General features: G+C 37.8%; 1 protein-coding gene across 1 annotated transcript; it reads right to left on the bottom strand.

Annotated features, from left to right (window-relative positions):
* Positions 1-11,132: 11,132 nt before the first annotated feature.
* LOC140846428 (natural killer cells antigen CD94-like) lies at positions 11,133-16,822 on the bottom strand. The gene is made up of 6 exons (XM_073222661.1): positions 16,559-16,822; positions 15,206-15,298; positions 15,001-15,063; positions 13,330-13,481; positions 12,365-12,468; positions 11,133-11,582 (listed from the first exon to the last, which is right to left on the bottom strand). Exons 1-6 carry the CDS (start codon positions 16,563-16,565, stop codon positions 11,462-11,464), a joined length of 540 nt encoding a protein of 179 aa, XP_073078762.1. The 5' UTR covers positions 16,566-16,822; the 3' UTR covers positions 11,133-11,461.
* Between the last annotated feature and the right edge of the window lie 745 nt (positions 16,823-17,567).

The following is a 17,567-nucleotide window of genomic DNA, read 5'->3' as shown; positions in this document are numbered from 1 at the left end:
GGAAAAGATATAGATGAGAATCAGCCAAAGGAGGAGGTGCAGAGGGTGGAGTCTGGCAAAGTACCAAAGGCGTAGAGCTTCTGTTTTCCTGTCTCTGTGGAGTCAAGGACAGGTTATTTTCCCTACGTCCACACGTGACAATACTCATAGAGTATTGCCAGCCCAGGGAGCTGACCAGAGCCTTGGTGCTGAGTTTTTATGGAGGTTTAGTCATGTACTGCCAGTGTGGCTAACCCTTAGGTCCCAGACCTCTGGAGGCAGAACTGATAACCATATGGCCCTGGGTCCTCAGGCAAACAAAGATGCTCCTGTCAGGCACGATATTCCAAAGGCCTGTAGATCACCTCCCATCATTAAGACTGCTAATACAAGTATAAACTTTTTTTAAAGCCTCAAGAAAAAAGTCTTTCTAGTTATGTGCAATGTGACAAAATTCAAAATACTCTCACAGAAAGAAGCTCTGTAAGCCCAAATATCCTAATATAAATTAATGAAAAGAGTTGCACAAAAACCTTCAAAGTAAGTTGTCAGCCTTCTTTCCCATAGGTATATCAGAAGAACCCAAATCATGGGTTCTGGATTCCGATTTCTAAGATGTAACATTGAACCGACATACAAATTAAATAAAGAGCAAGCTTTCACTGCCCCAACCCCCCATTCACTATCGCTGTGTCTATAATGGTGAGAAAGGAAAAGCATGTGGTAGTAGAGATATAGAGGGCAATGCTTAAGTACAGCAACCATGTAATAGATCTGGACAGAATGAGAAGCAAAGAGGAAAAGCCTAGAAATAAGAAGGTGGTCCTCTACTGCCTCCCTCTTACCGAAAACAGTAGCACTGAAGCAGCTTCTCAGGAAATTTAATTTGGTATCACCACAGCTATAGACCAAGGGGAGTATGGCGATAGGCCTGCCACACTTAAAAGCAAACATTCAAACCATGGCTTTTCTATGCAGAACAGTACTACTGCTAACTAAAGCAATCCTAAGAGACTGGCATTCCTCTTACTTGTACAGAATAAGTAATTTATGACCTCTATACTAGATATAAAATCAGATATTAAAGGACATATGATCTAAATCACAGGAGCATGTAACTCTAGAATGGTTCTCAAATTGGACTTGAAGATCCCAGAGTGATGTATTCTTAGGGGTATGAGTGCTGTGGAAGAATTTTTAATTTTAGGGTTTTTCTATCAATAATTAAATAAATTGATTAGAAAGTCTAAAATTAGGACAATCCATTTATAATCCCAGTATTACCATGAAACTTCAAGAACTGCAGTGGTTTTAATTACAACCCAACTGGCACCAAACAGAGTCTCTGTGTCTAGAACTTCATACATAAATGATGTGCACGGTGACTGGGAGCTAAGTGAGCATCACAGCTCATTCTCTAGAACGTTTCACTGCAGCTCAAACAGAGCAAGGCAGTCACAGAACAACGATCAGACTCCTCAGAACAGAGGTTACTGCCAAACTGAAAGCCTGTGTCAAGGCAGCCAGTAATTGACACTTTACCAGGACTTAACTATGTGCCAAGAACTGCCCTAAGCACTTTATATGGATCCTATCAATTAATCTCCTCAAAAACTGTATAAGGTAGGTACTATTTGCAAAAGGAATTAATTTCCTTAAGGACATAGAGTGAATAAATTCTGAGGTGGGATTTGAATCTAGGTGCTCTTGTGTCCATACTTTACTATCAGCCCTTCTCCATGACTAACCACCTCAATTAAAAACACAGCACCCCGTCATCGGAAAAGCCATAAGCCCTGGTTGATCTCATGAAATCCCTCTTCCAAACCCATCATCCAGCCTGGAAAGACTGCCAACAGCTTCTCTGCACCCTGTTCACAACGGAAGAGAGGAGGCATCCAGGGTCCTTGGGGTACATGGGCTGAAATTGCTGTCCCTGAGTAGCACCCCGAGTGGGACTTCACACCCCTGAGGGACAGCACCAGATCCACCGATATAGGATGCCTTCCTCCAGGCGGTCAAAGCCAGGTCCCAAAAGCCTATGAACATGACCCAAGTATCTTCAATCACTCAACAACCAGGACAGTCTCTGTCAGGTGCCTTAAAAGACAGAGAGATGACCAAAAGTCAGAGAAAAGCTGGCCGCCAAGGGGGGCAAAGCCTAGGACACCCCTAGCCAGGGACCAATGTGCTTACCATGATGAGAAGGGGCCTTGGAAGAACGAATATCCCAACCAAGACAAAGCCCCACAGCCCAGTCGCTGCTGGGAGGAGCAAAGGCCCATTAGTCTGGCAGGAACAGACTCAGACTGACAAGGACCGGACTCTGGATGGTCCCATCTTCATTACACCTTTCAGGCTCCCCCATCTCGCACCGACATCTGAAGGGCCCCTGCTCCTAGCCGAGGGCACAGTCTGGCTGCTGGTCTGGGGGCGAGTGGATCCACTGGTTCTGGAGTTGGCAGGGAGGCTGACATTGGCAGGGTTTCTGGGACCAGGGGGCTAGGTGCTGACAGTCCTGGGGTCGCATAAGGTGGGGACAAGATTGGCTCTTCCTCTGGATCACCAGCAAAAATTTGTGGAGGCTCAGGCTTCTGTTGATTCTTTGCGGGCTGCTTTGTTGAGGTGACTAAGACCCTACTTTGTCCCTGCCTGTTGCAAGCGAATCACAAGTCACTTCATTAGTGTAAATTCAGATATGGTTGAAAGCGGTTTATTATGGAATAATGGAAGATGCTCTTTCATTCTCATCACTCAGGAAATTACAAAGGTTTTAGGAACTCTGTGTCAAGAACCAGGGAGCAAGACCAGACATACATTTCTTAGTACTTCACAGTATCACAGATAATATATATTTACAAACTGTTGTATGCATTTTCAGTTCTAAGTAGAAAGAATGTCTGAATCTCCATTCAGAATGTGTTAAATAACCAGTTATTACTAGAATTGTAATTTAAAGATTTCAAATATATGGAAAAAAGCTTGAAATCTTTGAAAAGTGTGAGTCCTAAGAATGTGAGCCTCCACTGGAATAATGAACAGTGGTTTGTAAGTTTCTTGTGCCTGCCAAAGTCGGTGGCTCAGAGACAGTGTGTATGTCCCTATGTCTATACCAAGGGAAAAGGCCAAAAAGTGTTTAGACATAAAATTATGTGCTGAAAGTTATTTTATGGATAGGGGACTGTTTACTTCCATGACACTTGAGCATAAACGTGTTATTTCTGGGAGGGGCTAAAAGTTTTCCTTTTCCACTTATTTCATTTTCTGTAATCTCATGGTTTAGATATTTTCTCTTTATTGCAGTGCTTCTGGATGTGGGCTGTACTGACCATGATGCCGGGGTTCGTGTTTGCGGAGCTGAAGAATGAACTTTGCAAACACTCAAGGCAGGAGAGCAAAGGAGAGGCTTTTATTTAGAGAGAAAGCGAGAGGACAGAGCTCCTGCCTCAGGCCAGGAGGGGACAGAGTGCCCTGGGATGGTGCGTTGTCTAGGGGTTTTATAGGCGGTTGAGAGACAAAGGGCTAGGGATGTACGCCTGCTAAGTGGTCCCAAAATATTTACCTTTGAAGAAACACTAAGTTTCTTATTAGTTTTCCTGGTTATTTACAAAAATTTTACTGCTCTGATTTCCTCCCAGGATAGCAGCTTCCTGGTCTGGAAGCATATCACTCAAGGCTGCCTGCTTTGCTCCCAAGGTGAGCTGAGTTTTTGTCTGTTTGCTAAAGAGTATGTTAATAACAAATTAGGTTTTAAAATGCAATCTAATTTTCAAGATGGAATCCTTCCTGATTTTACTATGTTGTTTTGCACTTGCTTGCTTGCTACATTGCCCAAGTTGCAAATCATTTGTTTAGGGCTGGAGGAAGAAAAGCAGTACCTGGGTAAAGTCAGAAAAACAAGCTGGGCCCCCCAGCAGCCAAAGCAAATCCCACAATGGATTATCTTGCTTTGTTTTTTCCGGAGGCCCTCATCCTACTTTGTCTAAGCACATGGTCCCTGTCCCAGCCAGACATAAAAACAAACTTGCAAAGCTCAGAAAGCTTCCTTTTTAGGACATGACCTATAAGATGAGCTCTTCAGGGCAAATAGGAGTTTCCTAGAGGGGGAAGTAAATCGGAAAAGCTTAGCAGGCAAGAGAAATAGCATCTGCACATTTCCTGAGCCAGGAAAAGAACCTTGTTTCATGGAGGAATTTATTTTTAGTCTTAAATTAAGAAAATTAATTTATTTGTGCATCCATAACTAGGTAGTTCAGTGGCAGAATTTGGATAGATGTTCAGAAAGTGGTTTTACTTTCCCCCCAAAGGTTGACAGATTAAAACAAGATCAGTTTAAAGTCTGATGACATGTGGTGGTGGTCATGGTGTCTTACTCTCTTCTTGCCTTAGCGCCTACAAATCAGCATATGGTAAGGACTTGCCTGTTTGCCGAAAGAATGGTGCTGAAATTGCTGAGTCCATAATGAAAGAAGCACTATGGGTCATGAGAAGTGTGGGACAATTTCAGGATGCATTCAGGAAGGAAAGACTCATAGCAACTGGAGTTTGAGTTGGATCTTACAGAAGAATACTTAGAGATGCCCAAATATTTGTACTCTTCCCTGAGTCAAGTAGTTAATAGCAGGAGCAAGGGAGAAGTTAGGAAGGTGAAAGCAGTGCGCACTCACAGGCAGGTTATCAGAATTCAAGGTAATACTCATGGCATTTAATTTGTAATTTGTTACATAATCATACACACACAGGGAGGACAAACCTATCGTATCAAGCTCTTATTTCTGTTATTCATTTAACATACAGAGGTTAAACGCTTGCTACATTATCCTGACATTAGAGAACATTGGAATTAAATGGTTCTACAATCAGAAAAGGGCACTTTTATTACTATGTTATATTCTCTCACACTCCTGAGTGGTAAAGTACACGAAACCCTCCATTTTCAGATTAAACCAACCACTTGGGTTTGCAGATATTGGAACCTATATTCCTAAATGGTTATGGTGGGTTCTGGAGGGGGTTTAGAAAATGCCACAAGAAATTAGGTTCAGCTTTCAGGAAACACATGAAATAAAAATATGTTATATATTGGTGAAAGAAAACCTGAAAGACTCTTTGATTTTCATAAGGAGTGTTCTAGAATAACTTACACTTTTTCACACCATGATTTTAATATAAGCTGCAGAAAAATCAGTCGTAATGGAGCCATCTGAAAAAAGCAGAGGAAGCGAGGGACATAAGAGTTAAGGTGAGAACTCAAGTGATGGAGGTCTTAAAAGTGGGAACCAGTGGGGAAGAATTCACAAAGCTCTCAGGTCCACATAATGAATATATGAAGGTATATTTTAGTCTTTAGGTCATTTATTTGATGCATAGTCATTTGGCTATGAAAAGGAGAGGAGAGGAGGGCAGAGGAAGGGAGGGAGCAGTGGAGGGAAGAGGGGAGATGAGGAAAGAGAGAGGAGAGGAGGGGAAGGGAAGGGAGAGGAGGGGATGGGAGGGAAGAGGAGGGGAAGGGAAGGGAGAGGAGGGGATGGGAGGCAAGAGGAGGGAAGGGGAGGGGGAAGAAATTCTCTCCATGGACATGTGACATTCAGCATTCCTACCAGCAATGTATGCAAATGTCTATTTCCCCTCAACTTCATCAAACTTCTGAATTTTTGACAGATGAGAAATAGAACCTCATTGTAATTTTAGTCTGAATTTTTCTTATGATGATTGCAGTCGATTTTCTTAGTTTAAGGGCCATTTTTATATCTTTTCATGTGAAATAACTCTTTGAAAGCTTTGCCATTTTTTCCTAGAGAAATTTTGTTCTTTTGTCTGAATTATAAACATTGTTTGTATATTAAGGGTATAGTCCTTTATTTGTAATATATATTATAAATACTTTTCAAAGTTTTCCATGTCTATTTTGACTTTGCTTTTGGTATTTTTTGCTATGCAAATTAAAATAAATTTAGATAGCCATATTTTTCAAGTTTTACATGTATTGCATCTAAGCTTTAAGTATAATTAGAAAGCCTCTACTCAAGTCATAAAGAAATACACCAAGTTTTCTTCTAGTATTTGTATGGTTTCTTTATATTTTGTAGTTTATTCCTCTATATGGTTTGAGGAATATATCTAGTTTTAACCTTTTTCAGATGGCTATCCAGTTGTCCAGACAATATCTATTTAAAAGCCCATGATTTATTACATTTATTAGTTACCACTTTTTTTCATAATCTAAATTTCTATATGTAGTTGAGACTATTTATAGTCTTTTCATTCTATGCCTTTGGTCTATTTGTGGTCATTACTAACCACATTATTTTAACTGAAAGTTTTTGAGGTGTGTTTTAATAATTAGTAGGTCTAATTGTTCATTGTGGTTATGCTTTTGCAGTCTACATATCCTGTGTTTATTTTTCTATATGAACTTCAGTGCCCAGATCTGTCATCATCGGATTTTTAATGGGATCACTTCAAATTTATAAACTGACTTAAAAGGTTCTGACCCAAATCAGAAGATGTTTTTACTTGCTTAAAAGTCTATTTTTCATCTTCCAGGAATGTTTTACGTTTTTTCGTACAAACTTGGAATAGACCTTTTTCAGTTTATTTCCAAATATTCCATCATATTTATTACTGTAAATAAGGCTTTTCATCCAATATGTCTTGTAACTGGTTTTATTGAGTAGATGAAAGCTATGTATTTTACATATGAATTTTACAATTTGCTAACATACTGAATTTCTTATTATTAAATTTAGGCTTATCTTGACTGTTAGATATATTATCATACACATACAAATACAGCATTTTTCCCCCATTTTTATCTTTCTATTCATTTTTTCTGGCCTAGTTACATTGGCTAACAACACCAGAACAATGTTAGTAAGTAGTGGAGGTAATTGGCACGATGCCATTTTCCTGACTCTAATGGACTACCTCAATATTTTCTGCAAAGTAAAATTCTGGTTTTAGAATACTCACACATACCTACATACATATGCATATATACATATACATATACATACATAAGTATATTTATAAACTTTATATTTATAAACTACAGTTAAGGTAGTACCCTTACATTTTATTTTTCTTCAAGAGTTTTATATATTCAATTTTTGTGGATATTTCAGGTGCATTTGTAAAGAAATCATATTTTCCCTTATCAGTTTGTAGTAATTAACATATATCCAAAATATCTACCACACTATATTATTTGGATCATCTATAACTTATTTTTTGTCCAAATTTTCTGTCATTTCCTACACCTTTTATTAATGTGTTACTGGATAAATTTAATCTCCATAGTAACATATTTGTGTCACGATTCCAACCCCAGCTTTCTTTGCCTTATCAATATTTATCTTTTTACTTTTAGCATTGTATTAATTTCTTGAGCTCAATCCATCCCTGCTTCATTTCAGCTTTTTTTCCATTCCTGTTCTTTTCATTACAGTGTAAGGATATCTAATCTAATTTGCAGTGTTGTGTTATAGTTTCTTCAGTCTGTGGCTGTTTCCTTTTTTAGGTGGGTAACATTTTGTAGGTCGAAAATACTGTATTCACATCCTTGAATTGTTAAAGGGATTTTATATAAATGGATTTCGTTTTTCCTATTCCCGCTGATTTCATGGTCAAGCTGCCTGGTTGGAGAGCTCCCTCTTCTGTCAGTTCTGCCCTTTCTGTGCAGTTTCCTTTGTGGATGGGGTTGACTGGAGGAGAGGGAGGCGAAGGCATATCTTTTTTCTCTTTCATTTCTTCAGGATCCTTAAATCCTTCAAATTATTTCTTTACTTTCATACTCCCATGTAAAAGACACACCACCCCTTCTTTAATATCTGACTCTTCCACAGGAAAAAATGCTTTTCCAGGTTTCTCATTTGTCTTACGTTGCAAACCCCTTTTCCAGTGTTACAAACTACCAAATCCCAGACCGTATCAGGCATTTTGGAATTTATTATTGCAGTTTTATCCTCCTGGATTGATTGTGTCTGTGCTTGATCTATGCCCTCTGTTCCTTTCTTTTTCGTAGAGTATTACAAGGACTAACCCCTCTCCCCTGTACCACAGGCCTTAGGTAACGGGCTGGAGCAAAGGCTCTGTTAAAATTTATTTTATCTACGTACAGAAAATTTGAAGGTTGTGAGAACTATGTGTCTCTGGAGATGTTGAAAAGACATGGGTCTTGTGTGGTTTGATTTGCTTTCTTTATTGATTTTATGGATTGGGGAGAGATGGGGGAATATTTGGAATCAGGTGACCATGTTTGCAATGTGAACATGGGAGTTTAGCTAGTATATTTATTAATGTGCCCTCTCTTTTAGATCCTTACTCTGAAATCTATTTCATACACTTAACTAGTAAAAACTTGTATGGAAGATTCATAAATTCTCAGTGAATAACATTCTGAAATGTTTACCTGAGATGATTTTATTCTCTGTATATGCTTTTGCCTTCTTATAGCCCCTCTGTTTCATGTATTTAGTGTTTGAATAAACAGCTGTAGACCATAATGGCTGAAAAAATGCAGTTCTTTTTAATGTTGAACCAAGTAAAAACATACAGAGGAAGAGTATCACATTATATTTGTCAGTATAAGCTTTATAGTATCTAGAAGCATCTCAAAGAGTAGGGTTCAGAAAACCTCAGCATAAAAATTAGAAAATATTGAAGGTTCACTATATGAAAATGTTTTATGGCATTGTCTACAATGGCAATGGCATGGCTTTCTCAGTGATGAGATGAATCCACTTACACATAGTAATATTTTTGTAAAGTTAAATTGCATTTGATTGCAAACCAAGTCTTATTTAAATGTATTTTAGAAATAGAGTGAATAAATATCTCTATTTTGTATCACTTGAGGCTGAAAATAGGTACATACACATAAATTATAAATCTGTTTATTTTTATTTATACTTCTAAGAAAACAGTGTTAGCAGAATGACATTAAAAAGATGGCAGGATAGGAAGCCCTTAACCCTAATTCCCATCACAAAGACACCAATTCAATAATAATTCATGGACACCTTCCTTTTGTGGGAAATTCAGAAACAAATTGAGGAGCCCCCACACTTTGGGTGGAAGCTATCCACTTCAGTACTGGTAAATTGAGACGTCCTCTTGCCTAATCTCTACTCCTGCACGATGTCATGCATCAGGAGGAAATTCCCAGCTAGATTCTGTGTAGCCGGTTTCAGAATGCTGGTGGCGCTTGGCATTATGCAGCTACTAGGGGCCAGTGAAGCACCGTGACAGTGGTACGGGCTGGTAGTCACCACAGCCCCACTATCCCTTCTACTTAGTCCATCACAGAGTGAGAACTCCAGCTTCCTCCTTGAGAGGAAGAGAAACAGAGTATATATTCAGTGCCCCAACTTTTCAGGCAGATAGTCAAAGGACTGAGTTCTGTCTAGCTTGTCTTGGAGTGTCAGTGAGACCCAGCAGGGTCTGATTGACTGGTACCAGTGAGAAAAAGATGACAGCGTGGGACAGGAGTTTCCATAGCACCATAGACCCTCTCCTGGCCCAGCAGAGTGAGTGGGCAAAAACCCACAGCTCCCAACTTCTCTCTGGGGAGGGAAGAGTGGAAAGAGCATCTGATGATCCAACTTGTATGGGAGCTTCCTGAGGAACTGGCTTCCGTCTCCCTTGGGTCAAAACAAGAACTGGCATACTCTAGATGACTAGGGGCCACTGAGCACAGAGAGAGTGGATTGAACTAGTCCAAAGGTTGGAGAGACCCCCAGGATCTCTGGCCAGGCTGGTTGGTGAGGGTCTTCTATATGAAGCTGGTTTATCAAGACTTGGAGAAGTGGCTCTTTTGTCTAATGTACAGACACCAACAAAGAGAGTGAATGAAAGGAAACTAATGATATGGAGTTGTATGATTAACCTGTCAGATAATTCAAAATAACCATCAAAAAAAAAAAAAGCTAAGGTCAGGAGACCAATGCATGAGCAAACTAAGAATATCAACGAAGAGAGAGAAAATTAAATTAAACAGTTAATATAAAAAGTTAAAATTAATAAAGAGGCAGCACACTGAAACACACCCCTAGTCTTTCTGTGAAAGAAGCCTAAATCAGTTTATCTTCGTTAGTGTGGTCTGAGAGGCAGCTTCCACTAAACGCATTTTTAGGGGCTGACCGAAATCCTCTAGGGACTGGGGAGGCCTGCAGGCACCTCTTTGCACTCTTTCTCTGCCCTGCTCCAGTTTGTGCTGTTACTGAGAAAGGAGATTGTGTACACATCTGTTAACCCAGTTTCCGTGTCTGCTGCCCAGAGAACGCATCCGCTGATGGCCTGGCTCTGACTGCCAGCATGGCTTGTGGTCAAAACATGTGAAGAGTTCAGTTTGTAGTTCTTTATATTCACATTTTGAGAAATAAACAAGATCCTTTCCTCTTCCTGGCTCTTGATATATTAAGAATCAATTTGGCGTTCTTAAGTATCATTTAGTTGAAATATAAAACTAAAGCAAATAGAGATGTCAATATAGATTTCTTAAGATGTATAAGCAACAGTTAAAAAAAGAGAAGTGGCTTTTGATATCTGTAAGGTCGGGAAAAACCCATCCAGCTCACAGGCATTGGAGCTCACTGTATTCCCGTCCCTTCTTCGACACACTCGGAAACCCCTCGATAACTTGCGGCGTCCCCTCTCTCACAAAAAAAGGGAGCGGGAGGAGGTGAGGAATGTTCAATATTTGACACATAAGTTTTAGGAAAAGGGCTGTGGGGTTGATTAGAGATTAAGATCTTCCGTGCACGTCTAAGTGAATTTTTTCTGATGGTTAAGCATAAGGCAAGAAAAATCTGAAATCTGTGGAGTAAAGAAATGTCTTGTAAACTTATGTAATCTGGGTCGTTTCCCTTTATCCTTTCAAAATCAGAAAGCAATTACACAGGAACCATATCTTTGCCCAAAGACTGGCAGTTGTTCTACAGAACTCAGGAGTATCAAGAGAAGATACACAAATGTGTTCCCCTCTGAAGGTGGATGATGCACATTAGGAAACTGTAATGTTGTACTTTCAAGTCTACATGAAAACACACAGCTATATAAATATCCAGAAAGAATTAACTCCAGAAAAGTGAGACGAAGATGGGATTTCCCAATTCAACATGCCATACCAAGAGATAAAATGATGTTGATACATATTATTTGGTGTGAATTGTTTTATTTGAATTTCTGCAGAAAAAGTGTATAAAAATAGATGCATACAAATATGCTAAACTCACTAGTGAACACATGCATTAAATCAACATTAATGACATTCTTTTGATGATGCTTTATAATTTCAGGTGTAGGTGTACAAACTTCATCAACTTTAAAACTCGTGGTTTCAAATGTATGAAAATTGTATAAGACACAGTTTGAAACATTTTACAGAACCCAGCAGTAGATAATTAGCTATACTGTAAGAAGCAAAGGTACATTCTTATTACTACTGGACCTTCATTGCACCCCTCTCGCACCTGGAAACATCTTAAAAAAGCTGTTGCTTACAGATAAAACGATGCTCTTTTTTGCAGGGTTCACCCAAAACGTCTTTGCTTGCGCTATATGTGATGCAGTTCTTTGTATTTACAGTTCGAAACAATAGAGATCTGTAATGAAAAATAAATTGTTGTATTGAAAAGGAAATAAGAATGTTCAGGGATGGTTTTTTTTTTTATTAAGCAATAGAACCTTTAAAAGCATTTGAATGAGAAATTAACTTGTTTAGTTGTAGTGCTTTCATTAAGTAGCCATGCTTTCACAATTTCAGAGCACAGTATTTCATAACTCAAGTTATTACCTCAATAGTCAAGAGCATTGAAGCCAGGGATTTTTAAAAATTTTGCTATCAATATTAATGGTTTTGCAATATGATATACTTTGCTTCTATTTGGTTTAAAGATGGACTAATTTAGGCTAGGGATACAAATCAGAGCATAAAATTTGTCATTATATGATGATGCTAATCCCATGTTTATGAAGGAAAATGAGACTCAAAGATTATAAATAAACATATAGGAATAACTCCAGCATATTTGAAATACGGGAGGATACTGAGAAAATAATGGATTTCTTTACAGTTTTCCCTGGACCACTTCCAGGAATGTGAGTATCTGTATATACATGTCCAAGTGTTTACACTAATGCAGAGAAAATCATATGTCTTTGGCACCTTTATGGTCAGAAGTACACTAACTTCATGTCACTTGAGCATAAACTTTGCTGTTCTAGATGGGACTAAAATCATCACTCTGTTGTATCTATTCTCTTTACTCTGTTCTCATGCTCTAGGGCAGGTTCCTATCTAGTGCTTCTTGACGGTACATTGTCTGGCGAGAATCACAGGAAAACTTATAAAGAACAGAGAAGACCTTGACTGCTGGAAACTTACAGATCTCGGGATAGAGCAGAGCCATTCTCCCACACCCAGACGCTATGTTCTTCACTGTAATGGAGTCCAATCCAGTAAAAATATTTACTGGAGTTCATAAAATGCTGCTTGGAAACAGAAACAAACTGATTAATTTCATCGGAATCTACTCTGGGAATAATGTACTTGTAAGAAAGCCAGTGTCAGCATCAGATTCAGCCTTTCAATCACATGAACTGAAATCATTTTAACGTCTAGCTGAAGAGGTATGTATGGTCACTTCCTTCATATTTTTTTTCACTTACCAGGCCCATCCATTAATAGAGAAAAAGATGCCACAAAATATCATTCCTTCAAGGAATGAAAAATGGTATAAAGGAAGCTGGAGATTTCTTGAAACCCTTCCATCACAGGAGATCGCCGATCAAATTTGATCCTAAATCAGAATCTTGAGTGTCTTGAGTGACAGATTTCATGGATATAACATACTCATCCTATACTTAGCATGCATGCAGCTCAATAAATTTTTCACCTTTTCTTAAGAATTAGGTAATTTTTGTGATCAGACTCTCCATTTTCATTCCACGTTATATCCCAGAGTGATAACAAAAGATATGTAATTACAAAAGAAATAGTAAATTCAATTAAAGAACTAACAATTACAAGGTTGTTTGGTTGGTTCTTTGAATAAAAATGATGACCTATTATCTCATCTTTTAATTCTCTCTAAAAAGTTTTTTGTACTTTATCTGGCACCTATCATGATTTTTTATCCCTCGACTACAAATCTTTGAGAAAGTTCATGTACATTTTACAATGGTTATTTCAAAGTATAGGAAATCAATAAATGGTTCATTCACATATAACCATCCATTTACTATCTGATTGAAGGCATGAAAAAGTAGTCAGCTTACTTAGTATATTTGCCTATTTTTCTTTGACCAATAGGTCAAAGAAAATGTAAGAAACCAGAGTTGAATACATGCCAATTCATCTTCATTTTGCATCTGAAGTAAACTGGAATTCTGAGAAGAACAGAAATTCCTACTTTCTGCCCAACTTTTTAATTCATTAGAAATGAAGTAACAGTTACACTGGTACCCAATCCACTTTTCATGGCAAGAACAGCAGCCAGAGCCTAAGAGAAAAAAATAAAACATGACTGTTGACATTGAGATTCTATTTTTCAATGCTATTCACCCATTCAAAAATTATTTGTTATTTATTCATTTTTTTCTATGAAATATTCTTTGAGACTCTACTACCTATACCACAGTTCAGGGGATACTCACATGACCAAGTCAGACATGGTGTTTTTCTTCTTGGGAATTATATTGTAGAGTAGAGTCAGAATTGTATTGTTTCCAATCACTTATTAATTATAGTTAATGGTAATTTGGGTGTGCATACACAAGAAATTCGGTCAAAACATTGTATAAAAGAGTGTAATGTGAGGTGGTTGGAAAAGCCTTTTTGGGGAAGTGACCCAAATTTGAGCTCTACTGGGTAAACAGGAATGAACTAGATGAAAGAGATATTTAAAGGCGAGTATTTTAACATATTTCTTCAGTCAGAAAATACACGGTACATTGGGAGAATTCTAATATGTTTTTAGGATATTTTTATTTTCAAAATGAAGATGAATAAAAACAATTAGCTGGAAATCTGGTCCTCTGGTTTCCCAGTGATAGAGTTTTAAATATTTACTATCCTTGGTGATAAAGCTCATGACACATGTAAACACTCAAATCTTTGCCACATGAAGGATACCAGGTTGTTGAGTAGAGTGGCGATTAGCAGGGGCTGGAGGTGGGGGAAGTGGGAAGATGTAGGTCAAAGGGTTAAACTTCCAATTAGAAGAAGATCAGTAAGTTCTGGGGATCTGATGCACAGCATTGAGGGTATAGTTAACAACACTGTTTTATACACTAAAAATTTGCTAAGAGAGTAGATCTTAAATGTTCTCACTGCAAAAGAAAAGGTAATTATGTGACATGATGGAAGTGTTAGCTAGTGGTGTGGTTAGCTAATCATATTGCAATATATGTGCATCATATCAACTTGTACACCTTAAACTTACAAAATCTATGTCAATTATGTATCAATGAAGCTGGAAAAATGCCAAGGAAAAAGAGATAAATGAAGTTCCATATAATTACAGAAGATGGTAAGACAACTTGGATAGCATTTGGAAAAAATATATATTAGAAACTGGATTTAGAGCTGGCTTTCATTGGATTAATAGGGTTTAGAACTGCAGAAATCTCTGCACTCTATTCTGAGTCATAGAAGAAGAAAAAGCAAAGATAAAGGAGATATAAAAGTAGGGGTTATAAGCAAACAGCTTATTAGGATTCTCTGTAATATGTTTATGGCAATTTATTTTTGATTTGTTACATAAACATGAGCACTCATACAGGAAATATATGTCACTTCTGCTAACATTTTTCTTTTTACTTAAACATATAAATGATGCTCAGTCTAGGCAATTTAATAATTTTTATATTAGAGAACAATGAAATGTGCCTAGCCCACAATTAGTAGGCAAACTTATATTACCAAGTGTAATATGCCATCATGCTTTTATGTGAGAAAAGCAAAAAGTTGTCTATTTCATTCCCTACCAACTCTAAGATTTTCCAAAATATGGAACCTACCTCCCTGGAGACCTATGGTGGATCCTGGAGACAATGTTGGCTGAATACTTTTTTTAGTGAATGCTATAGGAAATGATCAGAAATTTACTTTATTAGACACAGGTTTTTGAAATAATATATTACACATTCGTAAAATGAAACTTTTACTATTAAATGGTTTCATCATAACTTTGATCTTTACATAGACTTGCCTAGAAAAACTTACAATTTCTCAACAAAATTCCCAAAGTAGACATCAACAAAAGGCACATTACTCCTAAGACACCAGTGATCAATTTCCAAGGAGTGCTCTGAGAAGCTGTGGAGGAAGAGAGGGCCAGTGATACCTTCAAGAACAAACACAGAAGCTGAAGTTCTTAAAAGCAAAACCTTTGAGAAAGAATCTTAAAAATTCTTTGGTTTGATAACCTGATCACCTTGCCAGTAAAACACTGGATAATGAACACACTCCATTCCAAACTCCACCCAAATCAACATTTTTATGTGGCATACTTTATTCGTCAGTGGGATTTACCCACACGTTTTCTTCTTTACCAGCTCTGTCTCAGCAAAATGAATTTACCGTCTATTGTTTTATTTGGCAAAGAAGCTTAGAGATCTAACAGGCACCAATTCCTGTTTTATGGGCTTATGTAACTGACATTTACTTCTCAACAAAAACACAATATGATTCCCATTAGGCAGGTGAGAAACCTTAGGATCCATTAATATTTTCCCAAGATATCAAAGCCGGTAAGTATCCAAGTCAGAAATCAAATGACAGTTTGCCAGTCCCAGAGTCTTTCATTTAGCACATTCTACCACTGTCAGAAAACTACTTGGCAGGAATATGCCCTTCTGCTAATCTCAATGCATCCTCTGCTCTGAGAAATGTCAAGCTGTTCAAAGGTTTGTAGCCGTTTCACATGGAAAGAACACATAGGAGCATTCTAAATCTGGTGTGAAGAAAGGTTCTCCAATGAATGTATGGGTAATACTCTGGCGATCTGGGTTCATTTCACAGTACATTAAATTTTGACATATAAGCAACCACTTTTTACATATTCTCATACCAAAAATGACTTGCTTACAGACATTTCCCCTAAACAATTTATTATTAGGAGATTAAACATTAACATTAACATACTCCCAAAGAGTGTTGTCATTAGCAACACCCCAGCGTGTCAAACTGTTTATCTGGGTGGTTTGCGGATATCACAACACAAATGGTAATATTTTAAAAACACACCTTTAAGCATTGTGTTGTTAATATTCAACATTCTCTATCTATTTCTATGCTAGCATGGTGCTGCTCATAATTTCACTGGAAATTCAGTTTTCCATTCAGAATTTAGAGCTAACCCTCCCTGTCAGAAGCCACTTTAAGCCTATTGGTAAAGCTTCACAAAATCACTTTTCATTTGCAGCATGAAGTCAGAAACGGAAAGTGCTGACATGTGGGAAGTCTAAAAATGCCCGCTTCTTTGTTAAAGGACTACCTTGAAATTAGCCATATCCCGGAGATATATCTTTTCTGGTTATTTTCATGTATTGATTTTATGATCTGGGCTGCACATACCTGCCATGGGAAGTGTTGGTCCAGTGCTGACGCAGGTAAGACACTCTGTGTCTTGTTCAAGAATGGTGGGTCACAGAGCTGAGCTCGAGGCTAAAGAATCCAAAAGTTGTGTATGAAGAAAGTTTTTTTAAAAGGAAAGAAAAACAAAAATTGTGCACTTAAACAATGCTCTTGAGTCTTCTATGGTGAGACATGGATGCGCAGAATGAACAAGACAAAGTAAAATCACTAACTTCTAAAATGTTCCGGAACCACAACACAGGAAATTCTTGCTCTTTTTGTGTAATGTGAACACTTTGTCACAAAAGAAGGTGAGAAGGAGGTGTTTTTTTTTTTTGAATGTTAGAATATCAAAGTCACCTTAAAAATTATTTGGAGAATAGGGGAAAATATGGGTAAACCAAAGGTAAATTTACTTAGTGCAATTAAATTCCACATAGAATTGTTCTCTTTTAATAATGAAAAATATTTATTATTTACCTTGTGCCAATGCAGTTCAAAGCACTTGGCATATGTTAGCCGTTTTATTTCTGAAAATGGCTTAATAAAGAAGATACATTAATATGCTCATCTTACCAATGAGAAAATTAAAGTACAGTAGAGCTAAGTACTTGACCAAGACCTCAAGTTTGAAACCCAGGCCCTGTCCAGAATACACATTGCAGTATATTTCAAATCAAGCCTATCTTTCTTTGTCTATATACTTATTTTTAGTTTTCATTTCTTCTCTTTAGCACAGACTGGTGGGTAGTTCCATCTCTCATTCTGCTCTTCTGATCCGTGTCTCATGAACCCAGCTATGGAAGGCAAAGATCAAAAAGAAAGAAGGAGAGCAACTTCTCATTTTTGCCCCAAGTACACGCATGTGCACACCTGTGCTCTACGACTGCCTCGGCTGGTCCAAGCCCACGCTGCAGTGCCTCGTGCACTAGCCTTACAAGCTTCTTTCAAAATTGACTCTCCAATGTTGTACAGCTGCTCTATTACCCTTATTTTACTAATAAGTTCA

The sequence above is a fragment of the Manis javanica genome, chromosome 15 (genome assembly GCF_040802235.1).
Source record: "Manis javanica isolate MJ-LG chromosome 15, MJ_LKY, whole genome shotgun sequence".
Taxonomy (NCBI): domain Eukaryota; kingdom Metazoa; phylum Chordata; class Mammalia; order Pholidota; family Manidae; genus Manis; species Manis javanica.
Note: the sequence above shows the minus strand (reverse complement) of the source record. Positions and strands in the feature narration are given on the sequence as shown.

What these genes read in the sequence shown, in the direction of transcription:
- LOC140846428 (XM_073222661.1), bottom strand. An exon ending in GGGAATTTTGTTGAGAAATT is followed by an intron (nt 15,064 to 15,205) that starts GTAAGTTTTTCT and finishes CATTTCCTATAG; the next exon opens with CATTCACTAAAAAAAGTATT. An exon ending in TGCAAAATGAAGATGAATTG is followed by an intron (nt 12,469 to 13,329) that starts GCATGTATTCAA and finishes GTTTCCAAGCAG; the next exon opens with CATTTTATGAACTCCAGTAA.